The following is a 16,647-nucleotide window of genomic DNA, read 5'->3' as shown; positions in this document are numbered from 1 at the left end:
AACTACTTTTCCAAGGAGGCTCTCTTTATCATTTCAATGTGATCACTAATACAGCATTACAACCTATGGTTAATGCAAATCATACATTCTCACCAGTTGGACCTGATGTTACAGACCTTGCACATGTTAAGCTATGGTCACTGCATTGCTGTGCTCTTCCACCTGTAGCTGCAAAATTGAGTGCTGTCCACTTGCCATGAACTGTGCTGTTAGCCCTCTAATCCTCAGGTTCCCAGACAATGTGCAACATGACAAGAGATTTGATGCCCCAACATCTCTATCAGATCTTCGTCAGCCACCACACTTGCAGCTGAGACTAGCAGTAATGTGTTTGTTGTATGGTGGCCAAAAGGTAAAATAAGGGCAAACTGGGTTTTTGTGTCAGTGTGAGCTGGTGTGCTTTCTCTGAAGAGAAGGTGAAAAGCACATATCTGTTTGTGATCTGTTATTTGCACAGACTGGGGTCTAAACAGTAAACATAGTCATTTAACAGCTAAACAGTAAACATATTCATTTAGTAATGCATAATAAGGATAATCATTAAACACAGCTTACTGAAGAACAGGGCTGCAAAAATTTGAGGACTACAAACAGAGGTTGGGTTAAAATAAATATATCAAAAGTTAAAATTTTAATTAATTTCAAATTCAAATTTCAATTTATCTGTGGAGAGCTTTTACAACACGTTACAAAACAGCTTTACAGACATTACATATACAGAGAATCCAGGTCCAGGCCCCTAATGAGCAAACCAAGGTGACAATAGCAAGGAAAAAATTCCTGAGAGAAAGAGAAAGAAACCTTCTGCTTAACACCAAATTGCAAACTAATAACACATATTGTATAACGTTGCTTTTTCTTTACATTAACTTGCTATATAACTTATAAGAGAAACTTATAAACTTGAAGGAATAAAAAATATTTGGCAAAGGTACTCAGTTACAACCAATTAGTAGCTCTATTCGGAGTCAGCACAACAAAAAGCTAAACACAGTCTAGCATGGGAGCCAATAGTGATAGTCTATTCACTATAGCTTTCATGGCACCCAGGAACAGTTTTTCATCTCTACAGGAGAGTAGCTGGAACATGCAGATGAGCCAATGAGGTACAGCTGCTGGTTCTGTGGCAGTCAGGCAGTCAAGGTCAGTATCAGAAGAGATAAGAGGGGCATTGTACATCTTAGCAGAGATAAGAAACACAGAGACAGTTAGCTCTATTTAAAGTAGGCTGGACAGTTATATATGATACTCCAGCAGAACTAGCTAAAGCAGCTTTGCTAAAAAGGGAAAGACAGAAGGTAGAACAGACATGATAGCTCACAGAGACGTTATTTAAAAGTACATAATTTGATTAAATAATTTTTTAAATGTCTCAACCGTTCCTCCTTTACATAATAAACCATACTGACTAAATTAAACGTTGTTGGGTAGATTCAATTAAAAGCCTCAAAAATGTATTTGTGTCTTGAAAATTATTCCATATTGCAAACATCTTAACTTTCACCTGCCAGCACAAGACTGTGTGCCCAGCTGACAAAAGTTTAATTCTAATACAATGCTAATACAATGCTAATTCTAATACAATTCAAATTATAATGCTTATTAAGGTAACTATTTTTCACTATGTGCAAATATTTCTATAGTAGGAGAATACAGAGTAAATGCATACAAAATAGGCACACATTAAAAAGATGATCATAAAATAAAACAATGGATAAATCTTCACATTTTAGTTCAGTGCATGAACATATTTGGTTTGATTATGGAGCTTTGATCAAATCCATTAGTTGCAATGGGAGCAGGGGAAAATGTAATGATTTTTTAACTTTACTGAGTGTATCATAGGTGAATAATAGGAGCATAACTTTGAGAAATGCTCTAGCAGCTCTGTAACTCTTCTTTTTGAATACCTTTTAAGCTAGGAGAAGCCAAAGCTATGTGTAAAAACAGATCAATAATAATAGCCTGTTTTGTTATTAGAGCTTTTAAGAATGTAATGCATTCTCTGCAATGAAATGTATAAAACACTGAACCAATATTCAGTGCCCAAATGGGAAAAAAAACAATAGCCATTGTAATGGCCATGTATTTGTTGCATGATCAACACCCCAGAAAAAGCAGTGTAAACATTTTTATATAGGGCAACACACAAAGCAATATATAGAGTATAGTGGTTTCCTTTTTTAAAATTATTTTTTACCATACTGCAGTGTTACTGTTTAGCTTTTCTTCAGTTCTGTGCACTAGTGCTGTTTTTACATTGGTAAACACTTTACCTTTTGACCAACTAAGTTTTCCAGAAAAGGGTAAATACCATAAAATCCCATAAATAAATTGAAAACAACAAGTGCCGTTTATGACAGGAAGTGACCTCAACACTCAATCTCTTTCATTTTGCTTACTGTCCGAACAGGTCAACAGAGGATGCCAGTACCATGTCTTGACGTATCAGAATGTCATTTCATGATTTCAGTTCAGATTTTAACATGGTTAGCTCATCGAAACTGATCTCCAAGCTCATCAGTCTTAGTGTCAGCACATGTCTTTGTAATTGGACCTCAGATTTTCTTTCTAACAGTCTGTTAGGCTGGAGAATGACTAAGATCTTCCACCCTCACACTCCAACCATGGAATATTCACTCCTTTCCCTTTTGGGAAGTGCTACAATAACCTACACAAACAGAGTTTTAAACAATAACCTACAGAAACAGTTTTTTTTCCTCCCTCTGCTCAGTCAGCTCATTAACCAATCCCTGAACTGCGCTTCATTTAATTAATTATAGACAGTCTGCAGAGCCCTTACACTATAATATCATCAACTCCATTCATTTAAGGCATCAGTCATTCAGACCCATCCCATTTGCACTACATACATTGGTATTTGCATTACCAATAATTTTATGGCATTTAGCAGACACCTTTATCCAAAGCAATTTACAATTATGAGTGAGTACAGTTTGAGGATTAAGGGCCTTGCTCAGGAGCCCAACAGTGGGGCCTGAAACAGCAACCTTCCAATTACAAGTCAAGTACCTTAACCACTGAGCTACCACTGCCCACCAATACGATGCTATCTGTATTTCATTGGCATTGTATTTAGCACAAAGATAAAGTTGAATTTAATGTAATTTAACATTTAATCAGTAAGACAAAAATAAGTGACTTTCATCTCCTTCTGCACTTGAACAGTTTCTTATTTATCACAAGCCTGTGACTGTTTTTATTAAGTCCTTGTAGCATCTATTTAGCCATAATTCAGTAAAAAATCACAGTACTAAGTTCCTTCCTTTCATAGACTGATGATGAACTAGAAGTACATTCAGATGCATTATGTAAACCAGTGTTTTTTTACAGAAGTTTATCAGTTTATTTAAGGATTATTTTTTATCTAGAATCCCTATAGAGGCCATTATTTTGTTTCCAAGCTGGTGCACTGTCTGTACTCAATAAAAGCAAGCCAAAATTAAATTAAATCATTACCACAAACAAACACACTTAGTAGAGAAGAGGAAGCACAGAACCCGTATAGGAAGTATTGAACCCATAGAGGAAGCACAGAACCCATAGCGGTGCACCACCTGGCACTGGAGCAACACTGCTAAGGTACAGCTTTTGTTCCTGCAAGAATGAGAACATTGAATTTTTCAGATAGGATCAAAGCTCATATGTCAAAAAGGTAATAAATCTATCTGTCAGTTCTGAAATTACAGTTACTGTTAACAAACACTGAAGCATCTTCAACTACAAAGCAATGCTAACCCCATGCCCTGTAGGGCCAGCCCACATCTGAATGCAGAAATGATTGTTATTCATAGCGGTTAGTGCTTGGCACCATATTCAGCTGAAAGTCAATATGTTCACACTCCATTGCTTTTCTTTTCCATATTTTATGATGCTCTGTCCTCCATTTAAAGAGACCAAAAAAGACTGAAGCATCAAGAACCTTGGCTGAATATGAATGCAGCTGAAGAGGTGAAATGGCACCCTTGGTATTCAGACAATAACTATGATTTTACTTTCTATACTGACCTTTTAGATGTTGTGGCAAGCATGGAGCACTTATGCAAATTTGCTGCCATTTTTGTTATACAATAATAATTAACAGGTTAAAACATAGGGCAACTTCCAAACTTCTCTTGTTTCAGTAAACATTTCTTTAACCCTCAGGTAGGCAATTAATCATGTAATTTGCCCTTCATCTCCCCGCTGGTTAATGTGGCCCATTGGGACTGCTGTGGTGAGGGATGCTAAGCACTGTTCTCTCATTACAAAGTAAGGCTGCCACCATTACTGCTCCACTCTCAGTGTTTAGCCTACGGGTTCTGAAGGCATTGCTGACACATTTTATTGATGGCCCGTAAAATATTTATAAGTTATCTTAATGTGACATGCTCTGGGATTGTATCAATCATTCACCCAAATGCATATTGACATAGAAACATGTGTATGTATTTTAAAACCCATTTGCTTTTTTGACCTAAACCTTGAACTGTCATAATTTACAGTTGCAGAATGCTGTTTAGTGAAGGTCCCTATGAGTAAAAACTTTTCTGCCACAATTATTTATTTAAATATTATATATATATATATATATATATATATATATATATATATATATATATATATATATATATATATATATTGCCCTCCAGGGGAAACATTTCAATTGGTGTTTCTGTGTAAGTGTGGGTAAGACCACGGGTAAAAACTCTTGAAGGAGTGTCTACTTCAGGAGTGTGCATCAGCCCACTTATATGAATAAGATTAGGAGGCACAGTACAGTGGAAGTAATTGGAGCAACTGATCATCCCATCCTCAACACCACTGTCCTTCAGCAATAACAGACTATCCAAAAATTGTATTCCAATTCCAGCCACAGCTCAGACATGTTAGGCATGTTAGGCCCTTTCCACTCAGATTGACTTTCACTCATTTTTTTAGACCTATTGTGTCCAAGACTTACTGTTTGGAGAATTCACTGGACACATTTCAATAAAACATTTTAAACAGTGGAATCACAGAAATGTTAGAAGAGCAGTCATAGGTCTTACAATATTTGGATATCCAGCAGTTGTTTTGCATGTGGGAGTTTTAGGTTTTTACAGAGAATATTTTACTTTAACACATACAGGGTTACACAGGAAATGTGCTGTCATTAATTACTGTTCTTAATTTATTCCAAAGGTAGTGTGAAAATGTGATGCCATGGGGAAACCTTCATCTCGGCCAGTACTACGAAGTCTCGATAAATACTTATAAAAGTTTTGCTCCCAGAGTCTACATTTTACCAGTATAGTTTTCTTTTAAAAAAGAAAAGAAAACTGTTTAATCCTAGTATATTTGGGATTAATGGAGAAAGGATGGAAATGATGTGTGTGTGTGTGTGTGTGTGTGTGTGTGAGAGAGAGAGAGAGAGAGAGAGAGAGAGAGAGAGAAAGAGAAAAAAAATTGACATCCACTGTTCCTCCCACTTCCAGAGTCAATTTGAATAAAGTTGCAGTGTATCAAGTTGCTACTGTTACAACTGAGGTCTGTATTATTCCAGCATTCCATGGAACCCCAGGCAGGAAATAAAACAAAAATCAGTGTGGATCTCTGTTATGGCTAGGCAACTGGGTTAGACCATCTCCAAAGCAGCAGATTTTGTGTAGTGTTCCCAATATGTACCAACCAATTATTCCAAGGAAAGTGGTCCAAGGAAAGACAACCAGTTAACCAGTGACAGGGTCAAGGGAGCTTTGACATGGGTCATAGATGAACATGGGAAACAAATGCTAGCCCGTCTGGTCCTATCCCACAAAAGAGCTATTGTAGCACAAATTGCTGAAAAAGATCATGTTGACTATGATAGAAAGATGGCAGAACACACAGTGTATTGCAGCTTGCAGTGTATAGGGCATGTACAGTCAGAGTTCCCATACTTACCCCTGTACACAGAGGAAAGTGCTTACAATGGGCATGTGAATATCAGAACTGGACCATGGAGCCATGGAAGAAGGCAGCTTTTTCTTTTACATCATATGGATAGCCAGGTGTGTGTATCTCACTTACCTGAGGAACATATAGACTACCATATGCTACTAAACACACACACACACACACACACACACACACACACACACACACACACACACACACACACACACAGAGACTAAATAGTCTGTATTTGATTACTTAGGTTTTTTATTTGTGAAGGGTTTTTTTTTGGTCATATAGCAACACTTTCTCTTTTACCAGCAATGTTTAGCTAAGATGAATCAATAACTTGCAAATTCCAGAAAAGTCAATTACTTCAGCTTGGCTATATTTGGATGAGGAGAGAAGATGGGAGTCATTACAGAGATAATGTCATGTCAACCTTCTCCAGTGGGGAGCGCCACAGTGGCTAGCAGATGGGTAATTTGTGTGTCTCTTCCAGAGAGGAGGCCATCATCATTTGGTCAAATAGGACCATTCTTCATGGCGGATGTGCAACAAATTGGTAGGCAAACTGAACGTGGCACCAGGAATCATGCTTTGTATCACCCTCAGTGGCTGGGGTGGGGAATTAACAGTAAAGCAGTGACTGAATCATGAAAGCTGCATTTTATTTTTGGTGTTTGGTGTTAGTGTGGCATCACAATCCAAGAGAGTGCTTTGGTGGCTGAGTGGTTACTATGTCAAAGACTGACATGAAATCCGTTTAAATATACGTACAAGTATCTTTGAAGTCTTTGAGACAGTTCAATAGCTCATCTAAAATGAAATTCTTTGGCCAGTCACTGTGTACCAATTCCAACTGTTGAGAAATGTTCCATGTTGTCTAGTACTAGCCACAAACAAGTAATTTCACCATGGTATACTTGCAGCAATGGCAAACATGATTCTAATTTGACAGGAGGATCAGGTGTAGTGCGCTGGATGTCCCCCTCACTGTGACGAATCGATGCACTGGGGTCGGCGCTAGCCTGATCCGTGCGGCCCTGCCTGTCACCTCAATTACAGTTCTTTATTTGAAGGAATTAAATGTACCTGGAACCAGCAGGCAAACATAATGGTGGAAGCCGGCATGCATCTGATGTTTTCAGTAGAGGAGGATTTTTTTTTCCCTGCATGGCATACATACTAAATTGCTCTCAATATCGCAGCAATCAGCTCACAAGGTGCTCTCTGCTCTAAAGAACTGGGCAGCCTCATTTATTCAAATACATCAGTGCTGGCCCAAGGCAGTCGAAACAGTGATGACATTGATCATGGCTGAGCATGTTGTCCTATTACTAAAATGTTACTTTCAAGTGTCTGTAAAAACACGCACTTAAATGGTTTGAGGAACACTACAGAGTTCACTTAAAGAATGTTGCATAAATAGAGAAATGCTGCTTTTTCAACTGGACTTGCATATTGAATTTCTTCTAAATTAAATGGCCAAAAAAGTTTTTTTTTTCTCTCTTAAACTAACCTGTAAAGAAATTTACCAACATCTAAACAAGTCTGCCATGTGCAATGAAATAATTGTCCTTCCGTGAAGATGATGTCATTTCTATTTTCTGTTCAGCCAGAGTAATGTCACACCTAAGGCTAATTGTATAGCCCAGAAATGCATTCCCATAAAATATATTCCCTAAATATACTAAAATATCAGAATGAACATGAAAATCTGTTTCATTCTTTATTGGAACTTGAGTGTGTGTACGGACTAGGTGTGTTTTTGCTTTTTTGGGTTGGCAAAGGCGAATGTTGTTGGTATGAAGTATATTGCTCCAGAAATGTGTTGTTTTTCAGTTTAAAAAACCCTGTATATAACTCATATGAACATTGTGGAGTCAACAAAACGTCTCTTATTATGACTCTTGGCACAGGGGGAATCTCTGTATGTGCACACCTGGGGATCTCTCATTTGACACCTGCAAATCGTTCCCTTAAGCGTGAATCTATTATTATTTTGGCAAGTGTTATGCTTTTTTTTTTTTTTTTTTTATATTTTAAATTGACTAATGTGGTCACATAGTGGTTCATCTAATAAAGTTTCCAGATCCACTGCAGAGATTTGAGAGCCTGTGTGCAAATGCCTCTGCGATGGTGAGATGTCTCTAGTGCTTCTAATGAGCAGCCTGATATTTCATGTTAATTGTCTAAATAATGCTCAGTGCCTGGTTTATGTTTATCTACTTAACCTGGCAATACAACATGAAATATGCAGCTCTTATATGCCATAAAGCCTTTTTTTTTTAAACTGAAAGCAATATATCCAGCACATATATAACGTTTCATATTCCTCAGGTACATTGTTTTTCTGTTTTTTTATTACTATTTTGTTGCTTGTGTTTTTCTATTAACTTTAGTTTCATTTTATTGCTTTTTAATTATTTCACGCTTGGCTAGATAACAGGTTTTCATTTTGGTTCTGCACATTCCCACATTCAATAAGCCTTCACTACCTTTCTTTCTATTACTGATGGAATAATAAAAAACATTCATGTATTGTGCTTTAAATGTGTAGTACTTGAAAAAAAAACTTTAAGTAAATTTACTATCATAACTTTCTATTACTAGCAATGAGTAAAAACATGTAATCACATTGATCAGAACCAAAATTACATTGGGCATATTATTTCATAATTTATGGCAAGATCTATAGAGCCTCAAGCATTTATTTCCGGTGAAGGTAGCTCTGGTACTTATGCTGAGATGACCCAATTTAGTTCTCTGTCAGATCTTAGGAATCAATGTACATCAAGCAATCGAAGGTGTTTCTGCTGTAACGATCCAGACCATTACTGACCCAGGGTCAATCACACATGCAGGATTTATGGTATCCTTTTACCAGTCCTTTACACTGGTTGGGTGAAAGGGGGTGATTTTGCCCTTTTTGAGTTTCAAGAAATTAAAAACCAATTTGAAACACTGTTGTGGGCATACACTGAACAGTGATCTTTATTTTGGTTTTTCATCTTTTTCAGAGGTTGTTCAGCTCAGTCTCCCCGAGGAAGAACGGGTAAGCATTACCACTGTGACTGTGGGCCTGAGCACAGTATTGTCCTGCACTATTCAGGGGACACTGAGGCCACCAATCATTTGGAAAAGGAATGGCATTGTACTCAACTTCTTGGACCTAGAAGACATTAACGTGAGTCTTCATATCTGGTTCATTTTTAAAAGTGATCTGTCAAACCAATGCATATAGTAACTGCTATCTAGACTTACCAAGATTAGCTGCTGGTACGCTAGATTATTGTCCAGACAATGAACATGAATATGAAGTGAAGAGGCAGTTGGTGAAGCTTTTATTCATATGGCCATTTCCGTTATGCAATCAAAAGAGGCCTAATTTTTTTTTTTTTTTTTTTAGATATAAATGAAATGGCCAATTGGTGAAATTCAAAATTAAGTTTTGAAAGGAAGTATTTTCAGAAATTTGCACTCCAACATAATTTAGTTGGACAGCTGCTGAACTAGCTAATAATTATTTCAGAGTATGGGGGCTCAATTGGAGTCCAGTTCCATTGATTTTTATCAATGAAATAAATGTTAGAAATAAAAAATAAAATTATAAATGCTAATAAAAGCATACATCATATTGTGCAAGAGGCTTTCATTTTTTGTCTAATTAACACTCATACTAACTTTGCATTATAGCCAGTATATTCATTATATTTGCAAGTAATAACGATTTTGGTCTCAGAAGCAAGTTCAGAAGCCATGCTGACCACAAACTGAGAGAAAAAATAGAAAGAGATTTGAAAGGGCAGTATGTTGGTATTAGGAATGGCTGTTGGTTTAATGAAGTGCTTTGTTCAGTTTACCTGCATGTCTGTGTTTGTCCACTGGCTGTTTAGAATTTTCTAATTAAGCTGTTAATTAAGTGCTTGTTATGTGTTGCTACAGTGACAATAGCAGACAGGCCAACAAGAATATGAACAAGAGATTGTGGGCTTATACATTGGTTGTTTACATGTACATTCAGAACTGCCAAATCTACAGATTCTTCTGTAGCTAATGTTTTCATCATTTACTTTTGCTAAACATAAAAGCATCACATGTATGGAGATTAAGACTAATTTTTAACATGCGCTCAAATAAATATTTATCTGACTGTGTAGCTACCTGTGGATGATGGTGGACTGGGCATAAACCTCAGTGTAGCTAGCTGGCGTTAGCTTGCTGATGGGAAATCAGTACTGAGACAGTTGTCTGTAGTGCAGGATTTTAACTTTCCTAAAGCACTCCACTGACTGCTGACCCTTTCAAATTCTTATATTCTTGTCTGTTGCACTATAAATACGCCTTAACATTTCTTAAAATAAAGCAGGCTCAGTGAAGTCTTTTCTTAATTTACTGAATATTACAAGGCAAGGATTGGTCAGCTGAAATCCCATATTGTTTTGAAGGATTTGCCCTGCCTTTTGTCCAACATACTATTTATCTATTTTCAGTTCTAACAAAATTTGAAGAAAAGCAAGATGCAGAAAAAGTAGTCACATTGAAGGGTTTACCTATTAATGACCTAATAATATTCTGCTTTTTAATAGTTTACCACAGTACTACACCATCTTATAAAACTACAAAAAAAAGAAAAATTAAGTCATTGATCTAACCATCTTTTATAGACCATGCGTGAGCCATTTAAATTATTTTAAAGGTGTAAAAGTGCTTAAATCATATCATAAATAAATGGTTCATATTCTCATGTGTGGATAGATGCAAACTCTAACAAAACTCTTTTATGATATTATGATTTAACTTCATGATATGATCATAATTATGCACCAATACACATGCTGCACAAGTATTGCTTACATAATCAGAACTGCAGTAGCAGCATAGAGTTTAAGTAATTTTCCAAATAGCAGCAAAATGTTTTATGCACACCTATGCTGTCACACAAAACAGATTTCCCTAGCAATTAATTTTTAGTACCGATGTTCTGGTTTACTTATTTGTATTTACTTTACATATTGTCTGAGTTTTAAGAACACTGCATGCATTTCAAAATCAATAACCACGCCACACATTACGATGTGATTAAATGTCTCACAGTAAAGGCACTTTTTATGGTTTCCTGAAAGGCAATTTCCTGTGGACTGAATGAGACCTCTTTACTCTGTGTAACAAAAGGCGGTATGTTATTTCACTGTGAAATTGGGCAGTTTACATATTGAGTGGCTTTCTTTTTACAAATGATGCTGTGATTTTGAGAGATGGAGAGGGCTGATTAGGGTTAACCATTGTATTAAAGTAAAGGCCACATCAGACTCGGACTTTGCACTTTCCTCACAGACAAAAATTCTTGTTCTGAATGTTTCCCATTCAATATATTGAATTTAAATGAACTATCAAATGCATGACTATCAAATCCATTTTAATGATACTGAAATGGTCATGTGATATCTTAATTTCAAATAAATTCCTTATTGTATGTGAAAATATTCCTTTGAAGCATGCATTATTTTAAAAGTTGAATACAAATGCAGTCTTGCATATTAGTTTCATTATGCCAACACATAATTCAATTCACAATTGACCTAGTATAGTGATATATGTAAACTTATTTGTCAATTGAGTGGTATACCACTTTTGTTGTTTCTGAACATTTTTGCAAAGATCATTACTTGAGACATTACACAAATTAATTCTTAGCTGTTCAGAGATTGCAAAGTTGTTGCAGCTACTACTATGACAGACAAAATTAACTTCTTGGTCGTGGTTTACCAGAATATACCAGAATGATACAAATAAGCACCAAGCTGCTAGTTTAGCACTCTATAGCTATACCTATAGCTGTACATACAAGCTAACACTGCTTTTTAGGTCAGTTCTATGTACTCAGAAGTTAACTGATTAATGGTAACTTGTTCTCTGCACAGTTCTTCCATATTTTGTCTGAATGTTTTGTCTGTGTGTGTGTATCCATTTATTCTCTATTCATAAGTGGTTAAAACACATGCTGGCAAATTGTACACAGGGAACAGAATTCTTGTATGGTCAGTTAACTTCATTGTGTACTAGTGGTGCCAGGAGGATGGATTACAATGTACAAATTGGCTGTAAAATGTATGACTGCCTTACTTTGCAGCTACAGCATTATAATAGATATAACTAATCAAGTAATAACTCAGCATATATGAACAAAGTCAGTGGGAATTTTCTGGCCTGATGCAAAGAGACCCATAGACAACTCTTAATCTTGGCTGGTGCTTGGTCCTGCCTGTCAGGTTTGGACTTTGCAGTGCCCCATCTAACCACAGAGTTTAGCTCAGTAACCTGCATGTGAGAGGATGATGGTACCAAATCGGCCTTTTAGTTTTTCAGAATCACTTATCTTCTGCAGCTCGTCCAAATACAGAACTGTTTAATGCCTAAATCTCCCCTTAGCCACACTAAAACCCCAGGTGAGTTGTAACATCCCTGAAAAACAACAACTGCCTTCATTAATCACGTTAATGTTGGCTATATTTTTAACCCTTGCCATTTATCAGCCCAAAGAAGCATGACAGGGTGACACAAACCCCTGCATCCGCTCACTCACGGGACGCTGTTGATTCATAGTCTATCTATCCCATGACTCCCTGTTGTTTTGTCCCCTTCTTTTCCTCTTCCCTTTTCCTCAATTAGGACTTTGGTGATGACGGCTCCCTCTACATTACCAAGGTGATAACCATCCACATGGGAAACTACAGCTGTCATGCATATGGGTACGAGGAGATGTCCCAGACCCATGTGCTGCAGGTGAATGGTTAGTAATAGCACATCTTTCACATCTAACTTTTTTGTTTTAGATGTTCCTTTGAAATAGATCATTTCACATTTCAGACTATGGGACTAATGTACAATATATAGCTACATATCACAATATACCACTTAATTACATTGTTATTGTTTCAGTCCACTACTAAAACTAAGGTGTGGTTCTCTAGTACTTCAAGCCTAAACACTTCATGACAAATTTCTACTGCATTTTACTTCATTACTGCATTCTACTACTACTTCTAGTGCATACCAGTACTGGTGCGTTTGCGTATTTGCATTTCTTTATTTTATTGTCATGCAAATAAACTTAATTTTTTACATTCAAAAGCCAAAGGCTACAGAGAACTCTAAAGCTTCTAGTGCGTAACAACACATATTTATACCAGGTATTTGTATGGACCTTTTTATCTAAATTATTTTATAACCAGCCCTCCTTTTTGGCCAAAGGTTCCTGGAAAACAGAATACTCTATCAAATAAAAGATAACTATCCAGTTTTAGTGCTTTGATTAATTACTGTGTGATATATGCAGAAAAAAAAATTGATGCAGAAAAACATTTTCAAACAACAGAGACAATAAGCATGATTGTTATGTTTCATCAGAGGGGGATTGGGCTAACTGAAAATTGATATAGCTGTGTTAGAGACCTTGAGTGGGATCCAAGTTTTTTTGTTTTTTGAAGGCAATACATCCTTATTTCTCTCTCTCCCTTACCACACATCACTGACATGTACTTGAGAATTATGATAAACAGGAGGAATTCTCTCTCTCTCTCTGTCTCTCTCCCTCTCTCCCATTCTCCCTCTCTATTGCTGCTCTCTTCCTCAGTTCCTCCAGTAATACTGGTCTACCCAGAAACTCAGGCCCAAGAACCTGGTGTAGCTGCCAGTCTACACTGCCATGCTGATGGCATTCCCAACCCCAAACTCACCTGGCTGAAGAATGGCCTCGATCTGCAGCCCTACAGTTCTAAGCAGCTCTCGCTCATCGGTAAGTCCTCCAACCTGAAAATTTCTAGCTGTGTTTCCACTTACACAAAGAGTGTGTAGGAAGCAGCTTGAAACATGAGAGACAATGATACATCTCCTCATTAGTCTTCATTGTTAGCCACTCAATGAATAAATGCTAGCATTTGTTTTGGCTGTACTACATCTAGTAGCTAGCATAAACTTTAAAGAAATAAGAGTTAAGGCTTTTCTTATCCAGATCAGGTTCTATGAGTGAAGCCCTGGATCATTGTTTTAAGTAAGAGAAAGATTTACATAGATTCATCTACAGAATACAATACCAACCCATAGCACATAGCCTTCCTTTTACAGTTGGCTTTTAGGTGAGTCTTGACCACCTTGGCCCCCCAGCAATCTGTTTAATTGCTGATTCATATTGACCTAGAATTAAACATTTTATTCGTAGAAAGAGAGACTTGTTTAAATCCTATGCCTTTGTGATTGTCTAGATCATTTAATAAAGCATTGAAGCACAGTTATAAGCATTCAAGAACCCACACAGCCACACAGCCCTCTCAAGAATCCCGAGATTACACAAGTTCCATTGTTAGTCAAGCACTTGGCTCTGTGGGAGGTTTCCTGCATGGGTAATGATAATATAAACAGCTTTCTATGAAATGCCCAATGTACTGTGGTCAGCCACGTGGGCCCCTCTCTTTAAAGGCAGTTTCAATTTCAGCAGGACCACAGTGGAGCATCGTTTATGGAGCACCCCCCTCATTAGAAGGCACTTTACTAGCTGTGTTTGGGTCATTAGTTGCTGTAATAGGCAGTTATCGACATCAGATGCTTGAGAGTGTGCGGGTTTCTTATAGTTCAGTATGAAAATGAAGTGCTTTCGATTCAGGTCTACTGACTGGGTGAATGGGGTAAATGGTTATTTTCAAGTAGTTCAGCAGGGCCCAACGGAGAGGTATATGCCTTTTTATTCATTCATCTTCCTCTATGTGCTGATGTTTCAGTTTACACCATTCAGGAATGGTTATTCAGACAGAGATTATTGTTAGTTCTTGATGCAGTGTGAAGTGCTAATTGTATTTGCAATACTAATCCAGTACAATTTAAGGCTATAAATTTAATCTAGAGGAAGGCATAACCTAAAGTCTGGAACTGTGATTTGACCTTTATAGTTTACAAGATAAACTATAGGATAAGCCAAATACAAAAGCAATCAGAATATGTCTGATAAAGAGACTTTGCAGATGTCTTGTGAATACTGTTTCTCAAACGTGTAGTCACCTTTGTCTATTTTTTTTTTCATATTAATTCAAATTGCATGGTCAGCAATATGGAATTCAGACTCCTGGTTCCTGTAATTGCTATGGTTCCTCTGCCTAGTACTAAAACAGATTCTGAAGTGGGACTTTTAATTTTCCTAAATTCATTTCCATATGTAGGCCAAAGTGCTGTTATGGATTGCACATAGATTGTTTTTCCTCATGTATGCATTTCACTTATAATTCATCATGTTTAATATTTGTAATAATTATATAAGAGTTATCAGTACAAACAATAATAGGATGCATATTGAAGGAGAATACACATAATATTTGAAACTGAAAGCTGCAGGCTGCAGTTTCCCTGCAGAATAGCATTTTTGGTATAAGTGAAGGTGCTTTTAGCTCATGAAAGTCTCCCAGGAAGAGGGATCGAGATCAAGTCCACACTTCAAAGAATAAAAAGGAAAAAGTGCATGCTATGAGGATGCTGAGGTAAAAGGAAAGACAGAAGAACCAGGGAAGCTGTGGAACGAGAAAGAGAAAGAGAGTGAATAAAAGAGCTCAGTGGACATGCACAAGTTCTTTGACACAAAACATGAAAGCAATATCAGACTCAGGCATTCTTCAGTTGGGATGTGTTTTAAAGATTTCTGTATTGTGATCAAGGCAGCTGTGGTGGGGAGCGATAGATCTGAGGATGCACCCATAGATCAGAAAGGGCCAACACACAACAGATGTCCCAGGATATCACATATAGCACAGTTCTGCCTGGAGGTTAAACAGCTAGAACCTAGATTTTCTCACCTTCATAGTTTTCAATAATACTTTTTTAATTGCCTGCACAAAATTTCATGGTTCAAGTCGATACAATGAGAGCATCTTACTTGTTTCAGTACAGTGAAAATATGGATTTCATGACAATATACTTTACATTTCCATTTTCACTTTGATAAAACATTCACCATTACAAAACTATGACATTTTACACTTTGTTATGAGACAGCAGCCTGTTCCATTCAGAGTGATTTTTATCAACATATGCAGCCTAAAACAAAAACAGTGCTTTATAATGCAGCAAAACCAGAAAATATTCATAGTAAAGGGAGAATGGATTTTCTCAGGATATGCACCCCTCATAGTGAGCTTTCTTGTTTACACTTTTTTAACACACCTCACAAAATTTAGACAGTGTTTTTCGTACCTTAGTCCTACACCCTGTGGTGCAAGTGACGAGCATGAATCCTACCGGGAGTCTGAGTAGAGGATGGTGCCCTCTACCAAGGGTGCTTCAGTGGCATGCCAACCCATGTTTACAGTTGAGAGCCTTGCATCAAGTGAGAAAACTCGGCATGATGTGGCTTTACACAGCTAAGAGATCCCATCTTTGTGTTTTCTCCTCAGCCAACGGCAGTGAGCTACATATCAACAGCGTGCGTTATGAGGATACAGGAGCATACACATGCATTGCCAAAAATGAAGTCGGAGTGGATGAAGACATCTCATCCCTGTTCATAGAAGACTCTGCACGAAAGACATGTGAGTAGTGATATAGATAATGAGACAGTTGCAAAGTTAGATCTAAGTATTATAAAGTCGGTATCCTACATGGTCTACATAGCTGTTCCCAAGCCCTAGGCCAGTTCTCTTTTGGCCCTAAGACTGTCAGAGTTGACAACTCTGACATCTATACAAG

General features: G+C 37.2%; 1 protein-coding gene across 1 annotated transcript in view; it reads left to right on the top strand.

The window, feature by feature from the left end:
* fstl4 (follistatin-like 4) overlaps positions 1-16,647 on the top strand; it is a 118,473-nt gene that overhangs the window by 90,042 nt on the left and 11,784 nt on the right. Inside the window, exons 7-10 of the mRNA XM_027011011.3 lie at positions 8,940-9,106; positions 12,592-12,712; positions 13,556-13,717; positions 16,356-16,490. Coding sequence (XP_026866812.3) covers positions 8,940-9,106; positions 12,592-12,712; positions 13,556-13,717; positions 16,356-16,490 — 585 coding nt within the window. The remainder of the gene's footprint in view (positions 1-8,939; positions 9,107-12,591; positions 12,713-13,555; positions 13,718-16,355; positions 16,491-16,647) is intronic.

Source organism: Electrophorus electricus, chromosome 8 (assembly GCF_041902795.1).
Source record: "Electrophorus electricus isolate QZ-2024a chromosome 8, ASM4190279v1, whole genome shotgun sequence".
NCBI lineage: Eukaryota > Metazoa > Chordata > Actinopteri > Gymnotiformes > Gymnotidae > Electrophorus > Electrophorus electricus.
Note: the sequence above shows the minus strand (reverse complement) of the source record. Positions and strands in the feature narration are given on the sequence as shown.